Source organism: Aristolochia californica, unplaced genomic scaffold (assembly GCF_029961685.1).
Source record: "Aristolochia californica isolate CCGP_79_NKW_82.1479 unplaced genomic scaffold, dmAriCali1.0.hap1 SCAF_13, whole genome shotgun sequence".
NCBI lineage: Eukaryota > Viridiplantae > Streptophyta > Magnoliopsida > Piperales > Aristolochiaceae > Aristolochia > Aristolochia californica.
Genome location: NW_027181804.1, coordinates 1,584,513 through 1,602,479, shown reverse-complemented (window position 1 = coordinate 1,602,479; position 17,967 = coordinate 1,584,513). Strand labels below are relative to the sequence as shown.

Here is a 17,967-nt window from a genome sequence, read left to right as displayed (position 1 = left end):
GATTGTGGTACTAGGGAATGTCTATCATTAATAAAAGAAAGGAAAAAATATATAATAAACATAATATAAATATGAAATTTATATTAAATTATTGAACTTTTTAAAAATCAACATCAGTATAATACATAAAACAGAAAAAATAAAAATAATTTAAATTTAAAGTTTTTTCCAACATGAAATACACATCGAATTCGATGGAGTGATTGATAGATTGTCTGAACTGGAACTCCTTTCAGATACAAGCTCCCTTCCTTTCAAATTGAAGCTACCTTGCCTGAACTCTATGGAGGGAGTGGAGAAGAGAATTAGATAAACTATAAATTACGGACAAGAATGGCTAACCATACTTGAAACTAGATAAGAATTGTTTAGCAGCAATATTATATAATCTGTGACATATAGCACTTCGTCTTCCTGCACTACATCTACTGGGAGAAGGTCTTTAAGTTTCCTTACCCACCCTTAGTAGTCTTTGAAAGGATTACCAGCAGCGAACAACTAAAAGGCAACCTAAGATCTCTTAGAGGCTTCGGCATGAATTGACACGAACATATAACTTAGAAGAGGCGGAGTACAATCTATCCAGTTCTACATAAACAAGCTGGAGATAATTTTAAAAGGATGGCCATACCCGGAAGTCACAACCATCTGAAATCTTGACTTAGCCGGAGCTTTAGTTAAAGAGAATTCAGTGTGATTATCGGCCTAAGATCTATCATGAAGCCAGAAAGAGAAAGAGACAGACATCAAAGCGGAGCCCTGCGTTTTCTATCTTTCACTGAAAATCTCATCTTTTTTCTTTCATCCGCTATAAGTCATGAGATGTTAAAAGCAAGTCCACAGAGCCGTTTCAGCCAAAGTTCAAGAGGCAGAGCAACTACTACATTTTGAAGTTATAGTTGCAGAACAAAATTGAGTGCTTACTACGGCAGGAACAGAGGTATTAGTTAATACTTGATGCCCATCCACCTTAATCTTTCTACAACTATCTTGATGCACGGCACATGTTCAAGCTGCCCAGTGCAACCTAAAAACCCTACGAAATAAGAGAGAATTGTAAAAGTTAATCAAGCTACAAATTAGATTTTTGAAGTGGGAGACATGCTCCTAAATATATAAATCGCGCATACATCTAATACACAATGCATACATACATAAATTTAGTAACAGAAAACACAGTAAGGATAAAATTAAAAGATTTTACGGACGTTCACAAAATTGAGCCCTCCATGACTGGTATAAATTCGATCAAGATGGGTCGGGTTGCCGCCATTGAAAGAACTCCACCGGCTGAGGCGAGAACGGTAAGAACCGGGGAAAGGCAAAGGCCTCAAACAAACTGTACACATCATCTTTCGAATACATACAATCCTTCTGTAGCCTCTTGTCTGTGAGATTATACTTGAAAATCTCCACCCCTTCCTCCTCCACTCGGTCCCTCTCAGGTATCCTAGCAAGGAAAATTGCATCCGACTCGGGACGATAAGCCGCCGCATAGTAGAGCCAACGGAACTCACTGCAGCAAGGAAGTTTCCCTGTAATGGCATCTGTGGCAACTTCGAGCTTCAGAACCCATTTTCCACTTGCATTGTCCTCCAACTTCCAAACTTCTAGCATCTGGGTTCTTTCGCCGGATTCATGGGCTCTGATGAAATAGAGGAAGCCGTCGATTACCATCAAGTACAGTTTCATTTCTTCACATACTTCGCTTTTTGTCATCTCCGGCAGCTTGATGGGAACGAATCTCTTTTCGTCAATCTCCAAACACAACAGATTCTCTGCATCACATATTCTGTACAAAAGCCCATTCAAATAAACGGGCAATGGTATAATGATTGCATCAATGTTTGGTACTTTCCCATGCACTGTGTAGACAACTCACTTCCCAGTTTTAGAAGAAAACACTTCAATCTCTTTGTCTCCCGTCTTGACACCACTCCTACACGAGGAAGACGATGACTTTGAAGTGGCTAGAGATGGAAGGATAAAAAACCAAAGTTGTGGGAAGCAGATGGAATAGCCACAAATTGTTATGCGAAACACAAATAAACAAACTCAATCAAACTATCAAATACTCTTTATGGAAGCTCTAACAACCAAGCTCCATCATACAACCACAACACAAGATTTACATGGAAAAACCCTTCAGTGTGAAGGGAAAAAACTACGGGGCAAATTCGAATAATCTTCCACTATTAAATATGGGCTTATAGTATCAATTTCTTTCAAGTTTGCCCAAACTTGAGGTTTACAAAATCATGAGAGAAAACAAGTTTCTAATTCAAACTCATTCACAATAATTGAGAGATAACCAAATAAACAGAGGTTAGAGATCACCGGATATGGAGATTTCACCAAAATAAGGATGTAGAAAAAAAAGACGACTTTGGAGAAGCTTCAAAAACCTTCTTTTTTTCCTTCCTTTCTTTTCTCTTTCTCCTCTCGGTCGAACCCCTTTTTTTCCTCTCTCGGCCGAACGACTTCGCGACACTGTTTCTCTCGCTCACGGCACTATTTTTCGCTCACGGCACTGTTTCTCGCTCACGGTCAAACAACCCTCTTCACTTAGGGTTTTATTCTCTTTCCTTTAATTTATCTCTTTCACATGAAAGAGATTAGTGGTGGGGTGCACTCATGGGCTGGACCCCACCTACTAAAAACAACAATCTCCCCCTCCAGACCATGAGGAGGGCGCACCACAATCTTCCATACCGTCTAGACTAGTGCACAACTCATGTTTTTCCTTGGTCACCACTTTTGTCATCATATCTGATGGGTTTTTATCAGTGTGGATCTTCACAAGAGATAACATATCATTTTCCAACACATCTCTAATCCAGTGATACCTCAAATCAATGTGTTTTGTCCTACTGTGAAAAGTAGCATTCTTACTCAAGTCCAAAGCACTTTGACTATCACAATGAATTGCATACCTCTTTTGTTTGAAGCATATCTCACCCATCAACCTCTTCAACCACAACATTTCTTTACTAGCTTCAGTTGCTGCAATGTATTCAGCCTCTGTTGTAGAGAGAGCAATGCATTTTTGAAGTTTAGATTGCCAAGAGATGGCTTCCCCTGCAGAAGTAAACAAGTAACCTGACGTAGACTTTCTCCCATCTATGTCACCTGCCCAATCTGCATCTTTAAAACCTTCTAATATATGTTTTGAACCACCAAAACACAAACACAATTTGCTAGACCCTTTGAGGTACCTGAGAATCCACTTAACAGTAGCCCAATGTTCTTTCCCTGGATTTGCAAGAAATCTACTCATAACACCAACTGCAAAAGCAGTGTCTGGTCTAGTACATACCATAGCATACATTAAACTTCCTACTGCAAAATAGTAGGGAATCTTCTCCATGACTTCCTTTTTCTTCTCAATTGAAGTACACTGTTGGGAGTTTAATTTGAAATGATTTGCAAGTGGTGTACTTACCGGTTTTGCATCTTTCATGTTGAACCTCTAAAAAATCTTCTCAATGTACTTATGTTGTGACAACCAAATTTTCTTCTTCTTTCTATCACGAGAAATTCCCATGCCCAAAATTTGTTTGGCTGCACCTAAGTCCTTCATATCAAAGGACTGGCTGAGATCCTTTTTCAACCTGTCAATCAAATTCATATCTTGTCCAACAATTAGCATATCATCAACATACAACAAAAGAATTATAAAACAACCATTTGGGAACCTTTTACAGTAAACACAATGATCTGTAGATGACCTCTTGTAGCTTTGACTCATCATAAAGGAGTCAAACTTTTTACACCATTGTCTTGGGGCTTGTTTCAACCCATAGAGACTCTTTTTCAACTTACAAACCATATGTTATTTCCCTTTTTCTTTGAATCCTTCTGGTTGTTCCATATATATCTCCTTCTAAGTCACCATGGAGAAAAGTTATTTTGACATTCATTTGTTGAATCTCTAAGTCTAAGCTAACAGCTAGACTAAGAATCAGTCTAATTGATGGCATCTTCACTACAGGTGAAAAAATTTCTTCAAAATCAACTCCTTTCTTTTGGCTAAAACATTTTACAACCAATTTTGCTTTGTACTTGACTTGATTATTCCCTTCTTATTTCAGTTTGTAAACCCATTTGTTTTTCAAGGTGTTCTTACCCTTCGGCAATGTCACCAACTCAAAAGTGTGGTTCTTATGCAAAGAGTTTATCTTCTCTTTCATAGCTTTCAACCACATATTCTTGTTCTTATATTTTAGAGTTTCTTGAAAATTTTCAGGTTCACCTGCATTAGTAAGAGAAATAAACTCATTAGAAGGATATTTCTGAGAAGGAATTCTACCTCTTTGAGATCTTCTCAATTCAAGTTTAGCCACCGGTTGTTCAATAGGAGTTTCTTCTTCTTCAACTTCTTGAGAGGGTTCATTTCAATTCTGCATCATTTGGAGTCACATCTTCATGGATGACATCATCCTCTTCATGAGATTCTACACTTTCTTCAATAACTGGTGTAGGAAGGGACACAGGAGGCAAGAATGAGGTAATATCTGGAGTACTTTGACTTTTCTCAACTTTTTCAAGGTCTTCAATGGTTTTGTCTTCATGAAAGACCACATCTCTACTTCTATGCAACTTCCTGTTCTTAGGATCCCATAATCTGTATTCGAACTCATCATCTCCATATCTAACAAATACACAAGGAATAGATTTCACATCAAGCTTTGACTTGTTTTCTTTGGGTACATGCATAAACGCTTTACAACCAAATACATGCAAATGGGAATAAGAAATGTCTTTTCCTTTCCATACTTTCTGAGGAATATCCTCTCCCAAAGGGTAAGAGGGTGACAAATTTATCAAATAAACTACAGTCCTCACAGCTTCCCCCCAATAGGATTTAGGTAATTTAGCTGTAGAAAGCATACACCTTACTCGTTCCACAATGGTGCGATTCATCCTTTCAGCTACACCATTGTGTTGAGGGGTCATTGGAATTGTCAACTCATGCCTAATTCCAACTTTTGAACAATAATCTTTAAATGCTCTAGAAGTATATTCACCTCCATTATCATTACGTAAGCATTTAGGTTGTTTATATGTCTCCCTTTCAACCATGGTATGAAACCTTATAAATATATCAAAAACTTCTCATTTGAATTTCATAGTGTAGACCCAAACCTTCCTGGAAGCATCAACTATAAAAGTAACAAAATACTTTGCACCACCAAGAGACTTAATATCCATAGAGCATACATCAGAATAAACAAGATCAAGAATATTTGTGTCTTTCTTATGAGCATTTCTAGCAAAGGTAAGTCTATGTTGTTTACCAAATAAACAATCATCACAAGGAGAAATTTTCATACCTTTAGGTAAAAGGTCATTCTTTGCTAGAATCTCTAACCCTTTCTCACTCATATGTCCAAGTCTCTTATGCCATAAATTTGATGAGTTTGCTTCTAGGGTTGCAGTCAAGCCTTCATTAATGACTTTTACTTCAGTTTTGTAAAGAGTACATGATTTAATTCCTTTTGCTAGTATAAGTGATCCCTTGTAAAGCTTCCACTTGTTATTAACAAAACGACTCTCAAATCCCTCTTCATCTAATATGCCTGCAGAGATCTGGGACATACCTTACATCTCGAAGAATCATCTTGCACCCGAGGTTACTTTTGATGACTATGTCCCCCTTTCCTTTAACTTTCAAAAAACCTGTGTTTCCCATTTTCACTGTTCCATAATCACCTAACTGAAACATAGAGAAATACTCTGCATGAGGAGTAGCATGGAAGGAAACACCACTATCAACAATCCAACTTGTTTCAAAATCACTTGCTAAAAGAGAATCTACATCACAAGTCATAATAGCAACTTCATTATCCAACACTATTGTGTTTTCATCTTTTTCATTCTCTTTTTCTTTGGCACTATATTTTCCTTCCTTTTGTGGTTTCTTGAGAAACCGACACTCACTCTTGATATGTCCCTTCTTATGGCAATAGTAGCACTCAAGATCCCTTCTTGACTTTGACTTTCCTCTAGATTTTTCTCTCTCTTGAGGTTTTCTACTTTTGCTTCTACCTCTCTTTTCAAACACCAATGCTTGAGAGTGGAAATAACCTAGTGATTTTCTTCTTGTCTCTTCATTCAACAAGCTGCTAGTGACAAGACTCATACTCACAATTCCATCCGGAGCGGAGTTTCTCAAAGACACCACTAAGGTTTCCCAACTATCTGGTAGAGAACTCAATAATAGAAGGGCTTGGAGCTCATCATCAAGAACCATCTTCATGGCTGTCAATTGATTTACAATGCTCTTTATCTCATTGAGATGGTGTGCAATGGAACCATTGTCATTGTACTTCAAATTCACAAGCTTCCTTATGAGGAAAACTTTATTTCCAGCTGTCTTTCTCTCATATAAATCCTCTAATTTTTTCCATAATGATTTGGCTGAAGTTTCACTTGAGACAACCCTAAACCCTGAAAAATACTATCATCCATCCACTATCGAATATGTCCAACTATTTTTCTATCAAATTTCTTCCATTCTTCATCTAAAATATTTTCAGGTTTTTCCCCTTCAATGGGTGCATACAAGTCTTTGCAATACAAATAGTCTTCCATCTTTGCTTTCCATATTATCCAATTTTCTTCATTCAAACCAACCATTCTATTAGCTTTAGTTGAACTCTCCATTGAAAAAAAACCCCAAACAACCAAATGCTCTGATACCACTTGTTATGGGAAGCACAAATAAGCAAACTCAATCAAACTATCAAATGCTCTTTATGGAAGCTCTAACAACCAAGCTCAATCATACAACCACAACACAAGATTTATGTGGAAAAACCCTTCAGTGTGAAGGGAAAAAACCACAGGGAAAATTCGAATAATCTTCCACTATTAAATATGGGCTTACAGTATCAATTTCTCTCAAGTTTACCCAAACTTGAGGTTTACAAAATCATGAGAGAAAACAAGTTTTTAATTCAAACTCATTCACAATAATTGAGAGATAACCAAATAAACAAAGGTTAGAGAGCACCGGATATGGAGATTTCGCCAAAATAAGGATGTAGAAAAACAAGACGACTTTGGAGAAGCTTCGAAAACCTTCTTTCTTTCCTTCCTTTCTTTTCTCCTCTCTTCTTCTTTCTTTTCTCTTTCTCCTCTCGGTCGAACCCCTTTTTTTTCCTCTCTCGGCCGAACATCTTCGCGGCACTGTTTCTTGCTCACAGCCAAACAACCCTCTTCACTTAGGGTTTTATTCTCTTTCCTTTAATTTATCTCTTTCACATGAAAGAGATTAGTGGTGGGGCCCACTCATGGGCTGGACCCCACCTACTAAAAATAACAATTGTTACAGAGCCCATTCAAATAAATGGGCAATGGTACAATGATTGCATCAATGTTTGTTACTTCCCCATGCACTGTGTAGACAACCCACTTCCCAGTTTTAGAAGAAAACACTTCAATCTCTTGTCTCCCGTCTCGACACTACTCGTACATGAGGAAGACGATGACTTTGAAGTGGTTAGAGATGGAGGAATCAAAAACCAAAGCTGTGGGAAGCAGATGGAATTGCCACAAATCTCGTCTTTGTGGAATCTGAATCCATTGCTTCGTAAGAGGGTTACACAAATAGTAATTCATGATTCTGAAATCGCTTTGATCAGATAAATTTGAGCAGAGAACCAATCCATTGCAAGTACTTTCAATCGTAAAATGTTATTCTTTATAGCAGGGCAAGAACTCCAGGCTCATATCTCCAGATTGGCTTACGTCTTCTGATAGAAATGCATACTTCCATTGAAAGTTCATGTGATCACAGAAGAACAAGCCCAACGTCGTTAACGGTTGCCCTCGGCCACTTGCATTCGATATAATAGTCATCCAGGTTTTTGACACGCACTCGACTCTGTAAAGTAACTTGTATGGCAACCTAAAGAGGATGTCCTCCCACAAATCTTTGCATAGAACATCCTCATCAAATTCTTCCCCCGTCATCTTCATCGTGTCCTCCAAACAATCTCACTAACTTGTATTTTTTAATCTGAGTATATGAACCCTATTTATAATATAGAAAAGTAGTAGAGTACAATTACAATTAAACTAACTTTGTCCCAATCATTCCCAAACTCTAACACTTAAATATGAGTCCTGCCATAATTAAATAACTCAGCACAAATCAAAGACTAATATAACTAAAACAACTTTTGATTGAGGCTGATGTAACTACCCTTGTTACACCCAAATTCTAACACTTAAAAAGATGAGTCCTAACATAATTACATAATTCAACATAAATAGAAGACTAATATATCTAAAACACCTTTAAACTGATACTCATGTAACTACCCTTGTCCCAATTACACCCAAACTTTAACACTTAAAATGAGTCATAACATAATTAAATAACTCAACATAAATAGAAGATTAATATAACTAAAATACCTTTAAACTGAAACTCATGTAACTACTTTTGTCCCAATGACACGCAAACTCTAACACTTAAAAAGATGAGTCCTAACATAATTAAATAACTCAACATAAATAGAAGACAAATATAACTAAAACACCTGAAACTAACGTAACTACCATTGTCCCAATTACACCCAAAATCTAACACTTAAAGAAAAATCATGTCATAATTAAATAACTCAATATAAATAAAAAATTAATATAATTAAAACACCTTTAAATTGAGACTTAGGTAAACCTCACTTCCTCCTAAGACAGCTCACGCCAAAACTTTCCTCTCGTGGCACCTGGAACAGATTGAAAAGACATTTGAAGATTCATACCTTCAAAAAAATAATTTTTAAGTGTTGGAGAACTACGAACAACCCGGTGTTCAGTGTGCCGCTAAATTCTATTTATGTAAAAAAAAACATAAAGATACTTCAGCCTAAAACCAGACGGAGATTTGCACAGCGGCGGCGTTCTATTGACGAAACGAATCTCTTTTGTTCATTCTCCATATACAGCATGTGAACGGCAATGCCACGCCCCTTTCCGACCCACTGGCCTGTTTCAGAAGAAAACATGCTAGTCTTATAAAACTTTCCCATGTAGAAACCTGGGTGAAAGGAAGCGGAAGACTTTGAAGTGGATTGAGTTAGGAGGCATCAAAAGCCAAGGCTGCGGTGGGCACACTGGAGCATGCTTTCTGTCGTCTTTAAGGAAACTCAATCCATTCCTAGTTGAGAGGGTTGCACACAAAGTAAGTCATGATTCTTAAACGGCCATGAACGGATCTGTTGGAGCAGATAATCAAACCATTGCACGTATTGACAATCTTGAATTCTTTTTCGTAATGGCATGGTAGGAATTCCAGACTCAGGCCTCCAGATTGGGGTTCTTCTTCTCATATATACAGAATTGTATTCCCTGGTCAGGTTCTTGGCATCGCGGTAGAACAAGCCTGGCGTCGTTAATGGATGTGGTGGATTTGCATTGGATATCAGAGTAATCCAGGCTTTTAAGACGCATTTGGCCTCACATAGTGACTTGCATGGCAATCGAAAAAGATCTCCTTCCACAAGTCACTGCTCAAAACATCGACATTAATGTCTTTCATGGGCTTCTGCTGCTTCGACTGATTCGTTGATTCAATGAATTTCTCAAATTGGGTCTTGTTCTAGTCCATGTGAAATTTAAAACACGAGATTTTCTCCATGAAACCTGGAAGAAATGGAAAAGAGAAGCGAACCAGACAAAATCAACCCAGAAACAAGAAACGTAAAGAGTAATGCTACTTGTGTTAACACCCAATAAAGTCAATTGAAGCGGCTTATCAAGTGAAGCAAAAAAACAGAGAGTTAAAGGGTAGTTTATCTCAATTTTGTGAGATTAAGATACAGAAGTGTTAAAGAATCAGAAAAATAATAAAACGAGTCTTGATATTTCTTATCGTAGAAACGCGAGCTTATGCGTGAGAAGTTAGAACTTCTCTTTCTCTGATCACATACCTTGTTCTTCCATTCGGTGTGTAGAAGAGATGGAAACCCTCAAGTATTGACGATGGTGGAAACTTTTTCACTTTCCTGGTTCGTGGCAAGAGATCACTGTCTTAGTCGTGGTCTCAATTGGGGAGAAAAAACTCTGTTCATGACGCTAATGAAGAGGTACAGAAGCACAGAGGGAGAGAGAGACTAGAGCCCTGTCCTCTCTCGCCATGCTCCTACCCTTTCCTATCATCGGCCTCTTGACCATCTCCCCTCTCACCAATTATATATTTATTTTAATATAATAAAATACCCTATTTATTTATTTAAATCCTTGAGTTTTAATATTATATTTAATTACTAACTTAAGAGTAAGAACGTAGATATTATAAAAGTAATAATTTGATTAATCATATGGACACTATATTAAGATAAAATTTCAATTTTCTCCACTTGATAATAAATTATCTTAGACCAAAGATGCGAATGCAGGACGTGGGACAAACCTGCTCTAATACCATGTAAGTACCTAACCAATACAACCCGAAAAAACTAGTCGATTAAGATGTAGAAAGCCAAGTCTTAACACAAACCACAAATACTAACACGAATTATGTAAAACTCCTTCTCAAAATTATAGATGTTACAGACGCTTTCAGTATGGATCCCTCCATGACTGGCATAAATCCGATCAAGGTGATGTTTTGGAGACTGGCTGTCGCCATTGAAAGAACGTGCTGCACCGAGGAAGTTTCTCGGTAATGGCTCCAGTTGAATTGTCCAACTTCTAGCATCTGGGTTTGTTGATGGGATTCATGGGCTCTGATAAAATGGAGGTAGTCGTCGATTATGACCTTGAAGTGGCTGAAGATGGAGGGATCAAAAGCCAAAGCTGCGGAGGGCAGACAATTTCGTCTTCGAGGAAGCTCAATCCATTGCTTGGTAATCGAGTTACACACATAAGGCGGGGTTAGTCCATAATGAACTTGAATTGAAGTGAAATGAATTGATTCAACTTCAACTCACGTTTGGGTGTTAGTGTAGACGAGTTCAAGTGGTTGGAAAACAGATTCCAGTGTTAGTGCCCGCAAATGAAAAATATGATATAAAGAAGAGAATGAGTAACATTTTATAATATGCTTAAATAGAACATATACCTAAACATGTAATTAACCAAAATAAACGTGGTTACTACACTTATAAGTGATTTAACGTGTAGTATTAGAATATATTAATATCCTAATTAATGAAAAACAATATTATATTACTTAATGATTATAGTTTATTATAAATTAAAAAAATAATTACATGGGACTAGAATAAATTATTTAAAATAAATAAAAAAGTTAAAAATAACATAAGTGAATATAATAAATAAATAAATTATTTTGTAATAACATAAGATATAGTTTAACATTAAAACTCACTATTTTAATACAAAATAAAGAAATACATGATAAATAAATAAGTATATTAATTTATCAATAACATAATATATATTTTACATATTATTAATTAATAATATATTAACAAAAAATGAAAAACTAATGGTTTAATTAATTGGATAATTAAACCAATTATGACGATGGTTTAATTTTTCCTAACTTAGGAAAAATTAAACATCGTCTTCCTTAGCGCGCGTCGTCTTCCTCAACGGCGGGCCAGTGGGCAACGGCGACGCTCCGACGATACGCCAAGAAGGCAAAAAGAGGGAGGTCAAGAGAAAAGCGGTCTCCCGTGCTATGCAACGAAGGTCGAGAGGGAGGCCGAGAGGAGGGAGGAAGGCCGACGAGGGAAAGAGAAAGCAGAGAGAGCGAAGACGAGAGGAAGAAGATGGGGCGAAAAAAATCGTCGGGAGACGAAGGCCGAGGGAGAGGGAGAGGAGAATAGCGAATGACGATAATTTTTTCCTTTTGAGGGGGGGAAGAAGCAACGCGCATTGCGCGAGGAAAGTGGTTGATTCGCAAAATAGGTATAAATCAACTTTCCCCCGTTTTTGCCTGAGCGAATGAAATGGTGTAATCTCACTTCAATTCAATTATTTTTACACTAACGCCATTATTTGATGAACTAGGAAATGCGAGGGGAATTCATTCCACTTCATTGTGGACTAACCATTTATTATCAATTTCAAATATTTATTAATTAAAAAAATATGAAATTTTTATATTAGAATTTAAAAATAAAATAAGTATACTAATTAATTAAAAAATATTACCCTTACCTATTTAACACCTTTTATAATCGATTTAAAATATTTATTAATTAAAAAATAAAATAATATATTTTTGAGTTTAAAAAAAAATTATTGGTATACTTTTTATTACCTTATATTTAAAATAATTAAAATATAATAAGTATACTAATTAATTAAAAAATATTACCCATACCTATTTAACACCTTTTATTATCGATTTAAAATATTTATTAATTAAAAAATAAAATAATATATTTTAGAGTTTAAAAAACAAATTTATTGGTATATTTTTTATTACCTTATATTTAAAATAATTAAAATATAATAAGTATACTAATTAATTAAAATATCTTACTCTTACCTATTTAAAACCTTTTATTATCCATTTAAAATATTTATAAAATAAAAAAATATTCAATAAATTATTTAAGAGTTTAAAAATCAAATTTATTGGTACACGTTTTTCTATCTTATATTTAAAATAATAAAAAATAAAATAAATATACTAATTAATTAAAAAAATTATTTTAACACATTTTATTATCGATTTAAAATATTTATTAATTAAAAAAATATTTCAGATTTTAAAAATCAAATTTATCAGTACACATTTTATTACCTTATATTTAAAATAATAGAATAAAAAATTAGTATATTAATTAATTAAAAAAATCTTACTCATACTTATTTAAGACCTTCTATTATCGATTTAAAATATTTTAATTAAAAAATATTTGAAAATTTTATTTTGTAGTTTAAAAATAAAATTTAATGTATACATTTTATTCCCTTATATTTAAAATAAAAGAATATAAAATTAATTAATTAATTAATTAATTTTATATTTTACTCTTCTTATTTAAAACCTTTTATTATCGATTTATAGTATTTATTAATTAAAAATTTTGAAAAAAAATTATTGTAGAGTTAGAAATAAAATTTAATTTTTGTCGGAACACTTTTCTTTAACTTTAATTTATTAAAATAAAATATAAAATTTAAATATTAATTATTAAAAAAAATCTTCAAATATGATTAACACCTATTATTCCATTTACCATCTACCATCTACAAATGGTCTGATACAGTCTTTACGTAATTTCAAAATCATCTACCGGCTATCAATTGTACAAGCCTCCATATGCATTTCAGTAACTATGCATTTAAGAAGTACTGAAAACATAAAATGTGGTTTGACGAATTGATATCTCTTTGCTGATTTCCACGACCGTGGCCTCCCTGTTCTTCTTCTTGTTTCCTCTGCTGCTCTTCGTACCTCTCCTTGCACCGGCGTTCGCAATGGCGCTTTTCCTGGCGGCTCTGCCTGCATTCCTGGTATTGCTGGAGGTCTCTCTCCCCTCCCCAGCGGCCCTGCTCTTTCTGCTACTCTTTGTACCTCTCGATCCAGCGGCGTCCACACTGGTGCTGCTAGCTGTGCTCGGACTCCTGGCATTGCCGCAGCTTCTCTCTCGTGAAGAGAGAAGACTGTCGTGGCCCGAAGGAAAAGAAAAGAGGACAAGCAAGAAAGACAATAAGTATCAGTGATTTCGCCATTTACGACCGTGCTTTCTGTCGTGTCGCCGGACACGTTTCCTACGGATGGGACAGGATAGAGGAATTTTTTATTAAATTATCCATTTTTAAATAATATTAATATAAATAATTAATTTTCAATTTTAATATAAAAAATATCCTACAGAGACAGGGGGCAGTGATGTTTGCATACGCGGCGTCTCGTGCGTAAGAAAAAGACGGCTCCTTCTTGATCTTTCCTGATGGCCAAATATCCACCGTCCGATCACTTGCTTTGGATAACGCATCGCAGCGTTCCTAAAGAATATACGGCCAAGATTTGTCTTCGGAGAAAGTTCGGTTGGGATTCCTTGTCTTTAACGCCTGAACACCGGACACGAATCCACCTGAATGCTTATCTCTGGAAGGTTTTGTCGACCCGGAATTGAAAACCCACTCGGGTAATTAAAAACCCGGTCGTGTTACCCGAGTTCAAGAGCTGGGTTCGGGGGGGGGGGGGGGGGGGGGGGGGGGGCGAATAGGGGACTCGCTTAAAAATTAGGGGCTGGCGGCGAGTCTGATCCCGAGTCGGTGGTTTCAAATTTCATTAAAAACGTTATATGTTTAGGATAAGATGAGGATGAATCCGTACTCCGTAGCACGTGAAGCCCCCGTGTGGAGACGCGGCTATGCGTGCGGTCGTCTTCCTTTAAACAGTTCTGCATGGTACACCCGTCAACCTGCATGTAAAACTGATTCTCGTCTCTCATCCACGCCCCGATTTGTCGCAAACTTTTCTCTCTAAAAATGCAATCACCAGCTACTCTCTCTCTTCCCTACACAGTAGAAGTCATCAGTGATACGTAGTGAAGCTACAACAATGGCGAAACTAGCTGGTCTGCTGCCTCTCGTTCTCGTCCTCTCCCTCGCCTTCCTCTCATCGGCTTCGGCAAAAGATCCCCAGAAATAGCTGGAGGAATGCAGGCGGGATCGCCAGCAGCGTCCGCAGGACCAACAGCATCAATGCCTGGAGGAGTGCCAGCTCAGGTACAGAGAACAAGAGAGGGGCTGGGGCGAGGGGGTTCCAATCGGGAATCAAGATCCAGAAGAGCAGCTTCAGCGGTGCAAGCAGGACTGTCGCGAGCAGGCGCAGCAGCACGGAAGACGCGAGACAGAACAACGGAGAGAATGCGAGCGATGGTGCGAGGAGCGGTACGAGAAGCAGAGAGGTCAGGAGCAAGATAACCCGGAGCGAGAAAGTGAGCAGGAGGGAAGAAATCCGTACCATTTCCGCGAGGAAAGGTATAGAGAAAGGATCAGAACGGAGCATGGATATGTTAAGGTTCTAGACGAGTTCACGAAGCAATCGGAGCTGCTTCGAGGAGTCGAAAATTACCGTGTGAGCCTCATGGAAGCTAACCCTCAAACTTTTGAGATGCCTGCGCACTTCGATGCAGAAGGAATCTTTTACGTCAATAGAGGTAATTTTCTCGCCTTTTGCTTCCACTCACCAGATTTCGAGTTTAAAATGGTCCAACGAAGAGAAGGGTGAATTTTTATTGATTCATTTTCAACTAAATTTTGCAGGGCGTGGGACGATTACACTCTTGCAGGAGGAAAACAAGCAGACCTACAACTTGGAGCAGGGAGATATAATCACTTAAATACCTATTTAAAATAAATTATTTTTAAAAATACCGACGTCATCAAAATATTTCTAAAACTATCCGACTTTCAAATGCCTATGTGTGCAGTCAAAAGCAACACATAAGTTTGATTGCTTATGTGTTGCCACGTCATCTGTGCAGTAAACATAGATCGACACGTCGTCTGACACGTCATTCTTTTACCATGTCATCTGCCACGTAAACTGACACATCATTAAAAATAAAATAATCCTCACCGTATTCCACCGCTTTGTTTTTCAAAATAAGTTATTTTAAATGCCTTATGTATCCCCTCTCATCTTTCCCCTCTCCTCTCCTCTCCTCTCGCCCTCTCGCTGCCACCGCCGTCGCTCGGCCTCCTCTCCTCTCCTCTCACCCCCTCCTCTCACCTTCTTGCCGCCGCTCGGCCTCCTCTCCTCTCCTCTCGCCCCCTCTCCTCTCCTCTCCTCTCACCCCCTCTCCTCTCGCTCTCTCGCCGCCACTTGGCCTTGCCCTCTCTCCTCTCGCTGTCGTCACTTGGCCTCGACCTCCTCTCCTCTCCCCCTCTCACCGCCTCTCGGCCTCGGCCTCCTCTGGCCTCGCCCTCTCTCGTCTCGCTGCCGTCACTCAGCCTCGGCCTTCTCTCCTCCCCCCCCCCCCCCCCCTTTTCTCCCCTCTCCTCTCCTCTTCTCTCCCCCCTCTCCTCTCCCCCCTCTCCTCTCCCCTCTCGCAGTGCTTGTTGCCGCCGCTCGGCCTCAGACTTCGCCCTCGACGCCCCCCTCTCAATTAAAAAATTAAAAAATATTTTAAATCGATAATAAAATATGTTAAATTAGTAAGAGTAAATTTTTTTAATTAATTATATATTTATTTTATTTTTAATGATTTTAAATATAAGGTAATAATAAATTTGAAAAAAAACGTATTGATAAATTTGATTTTTAAACTCAAAACTAAAATTTTCAAAATTTTTTATTAAAATAATTTTTAAATCGATAATAAAAAGGTGTTAAAATGGTAAGAGTAAGATTTTTTATAACTTATTATTTTAAATATAAGGTAATAAAAAGTGTACCAGTACATTATTTTTTAAACTCAAGTAAATTTTTTATATTTTTTCAGTTAATAAATATTTTTAATTGATAATAAAAGGTGTTGTAAGATTTTTAATTAACTAATAGATATTTTTAATAATTTATTATTTTGTAAATAATATAATAAAAATTATATAAATAAATTATATTTTTAAACTCTAAAATAATTTTTAGGCTTCGAGACATAACATTTATTACTTTTCCCAAAGATAAATGTCCAATATTGTAGATATTAGGTAATAAAAAATGTATCTGATTATTTTATTTTATTTTGAAAAAATATTTAATTTTTATTTAATAACGTATCAGCTTACGTGGTAAAATAATGACGTGGCAAATGACATGTTGATTTATGTTTACTGCACTGATGATGTGGCGACACATAAGCAGTCAAAGCTTATGTGTCACTTTTGACTACACACATAGGCATTTGACCGGTCAAAGTTTGGTAGTTTTAAAAATATTTTAATAACGTCGGTATTTGTAAAAATATTTTATTTTAAATAGGTGTTTAAGTGAAATTCCATTCAGACTTTCTTTGGCCCCGTCGGCAAAAACCCAGAATCGTTTTTTCTTGCCTTCAGTGATCCGGTCATCAAGGCCGCCTTTAATGTTAGACACGTCCGCCAAATCTCTTCCTCTCGATTTCGGCTTCCACGAATTCTTTGGTTTTAATGATTTAATTTGAACTGTTACAGACACCAGAAGATACGTTGCACAAGCTGTTTGAACAACAGGACAAGGGAGCGATCTTCCTAGCTCAGGAAGAGCAGATCAGAGAGATCAGCCGTCGTGCCTCATCAGCGCGATCCTGGCCCTTCAAAGGCGACTCTCATGGACCTGTCAATCTCCTGAATCAGCGTCCCGTCCACGCGAACCAGTACCGGAAGCTGTACCAGGTGGACGAAAACGATTACCCACACCTCCGTGAGCTCGACATTGCCGTCTCTTTCGCCAGCATCACCAGAGTAAGGCTCTTTCCTATCCTAGATAGCTGGATTTGAGTTACTAATTACTCTGAACTCTGAAATTAATCCGGGATGATGCGCATGCAGGGAGCAATGACTGCACCTTACTACAACTCCAAGGCTACGAAGGTGGCGGTGGAGACGGAAGGGAACGGTTACTTCGAGATGGTTTGCCCACACATCGCCTCCAGCGGACCGAGACAGAAGAAACAAGGCACGGAAGAGCAGTACCAGAAGATCAGCGGGAGGTTGAGCCCCGGCCACGTAGTTGTCGTGCCCGCCGGTCATCCTATCGTCATCGTCGCTTCTCGCGGTCGAAATCTTGAGGACATTTGCTTCGACATCAATGTTTGTAACAACGAGAAATACTACTTGGCAGGTAGAAACACTCTCTTCCACCGAGAAACACTAACTAGCTTAATTCACATTAATGAAACTCGGAATTGATGAAATGGGTGCATTGACTTTCAGGGAAAAACAATATTTACAAGAATATGGATGATCAGGAGATTGAACTATCGTTCAATGCTCACTCGCAAGAAGTAAAGAAAGTCTTCGATGCGCAGGATGATTTGGTTTTCACGCGCGGCCCCGAGAGAAGAGAAGAGGGAGGGCGTACTTCAGAGTGAAGAC

The 17,967-nt window shown here is 37.5% G+C and overlaps 2 protein-coding genes across 2 annotated transcripts; both read left to right on the top strand.

Annotated features, from left to right (window-relative positions):
* The first annotated feature begins 13,413 nt into the window (after positions 1-13,413).
* Positions 13,414-15,290, top strand: LOC137948442 (vicilin Jug r 2.0101-like). Its single transcript, XM_068794528.1, has 4 exons — positions 13,414-13,449; positions 14,255-14,352; positions 14,611-15,107; positions 15,214-15,290. The coding sequence occupies exons 1-4, from the start codon at positions 13,414-13,416 to the stop codon at positions 15,288-15,290; spliced, it is 708 nt and encodes a 235-aa protein (XP_068650629.1).
* A 1,446-nt stretch (positions 15,291-16,736) lies between these two features.
* On the top strand, positions 16,737-17,963 carry LOC137948441 (vicilin Jug r 6.0101-like). The gene is made up of 5 exons (XM_068794527.1): positions 16,737-16,814; positions 16,898-16,978; positions 17,065-17,334; positions 17,422-17,713; positions 17,806-17,963. The coding sequence occupies exons 1-5, from the start codon at positions 16,737-16,739 to the stop codon at positions 17,961-17,963; spliced, it is 879 nt and encodes a 292-aa protein (XP_068650628.1).
* The last annotated feature ends 4 nt before the right edge of the window (positions 17,964-17,967 follow it).

Coding starts and splice junctions, on each gene's coding strand:
- LOC137948442 (XM_068794528.1), top strand. CDS start 13,414: ATGGCGCTTTTCCTGGCGGCTCTGCCTGCATTCCTG. Junction 13,450..14,254: donor CGGCTCTGCCTGCATTCCTG/GTATTGCTGGAG, acceptor TTATATGTTTAG/GATAAGATGAGGATGAATCC. Junction 15,108..15,213: donor AATCTTTTACGTCAATAGAG/GTAATTTTCTCG, acceptor TAAATTTTGCAG/GGCGTGGGACGATTACACTC.
- LOC137948441 (XM_068794527.1), top strand. CDS start 16,737: ATGTGGCGACACATAAGCAGTCAAAGCTTATGTGTCACTTTTGACTAC. Junction 16,979..17,064: donor TCATCAAGGCCGCCTTTAAT/GTTAGACACGTC, acceptor GAACTGTTACAG/ACACCAGAAGATACGTTGCA. Junction 17,714..17,805: donor CGAGAAATACTACTTGGCAG/GTAGAAACACTC, acceptor ATTGACTTTCAG/GGAAAAACAATATTTACAAG.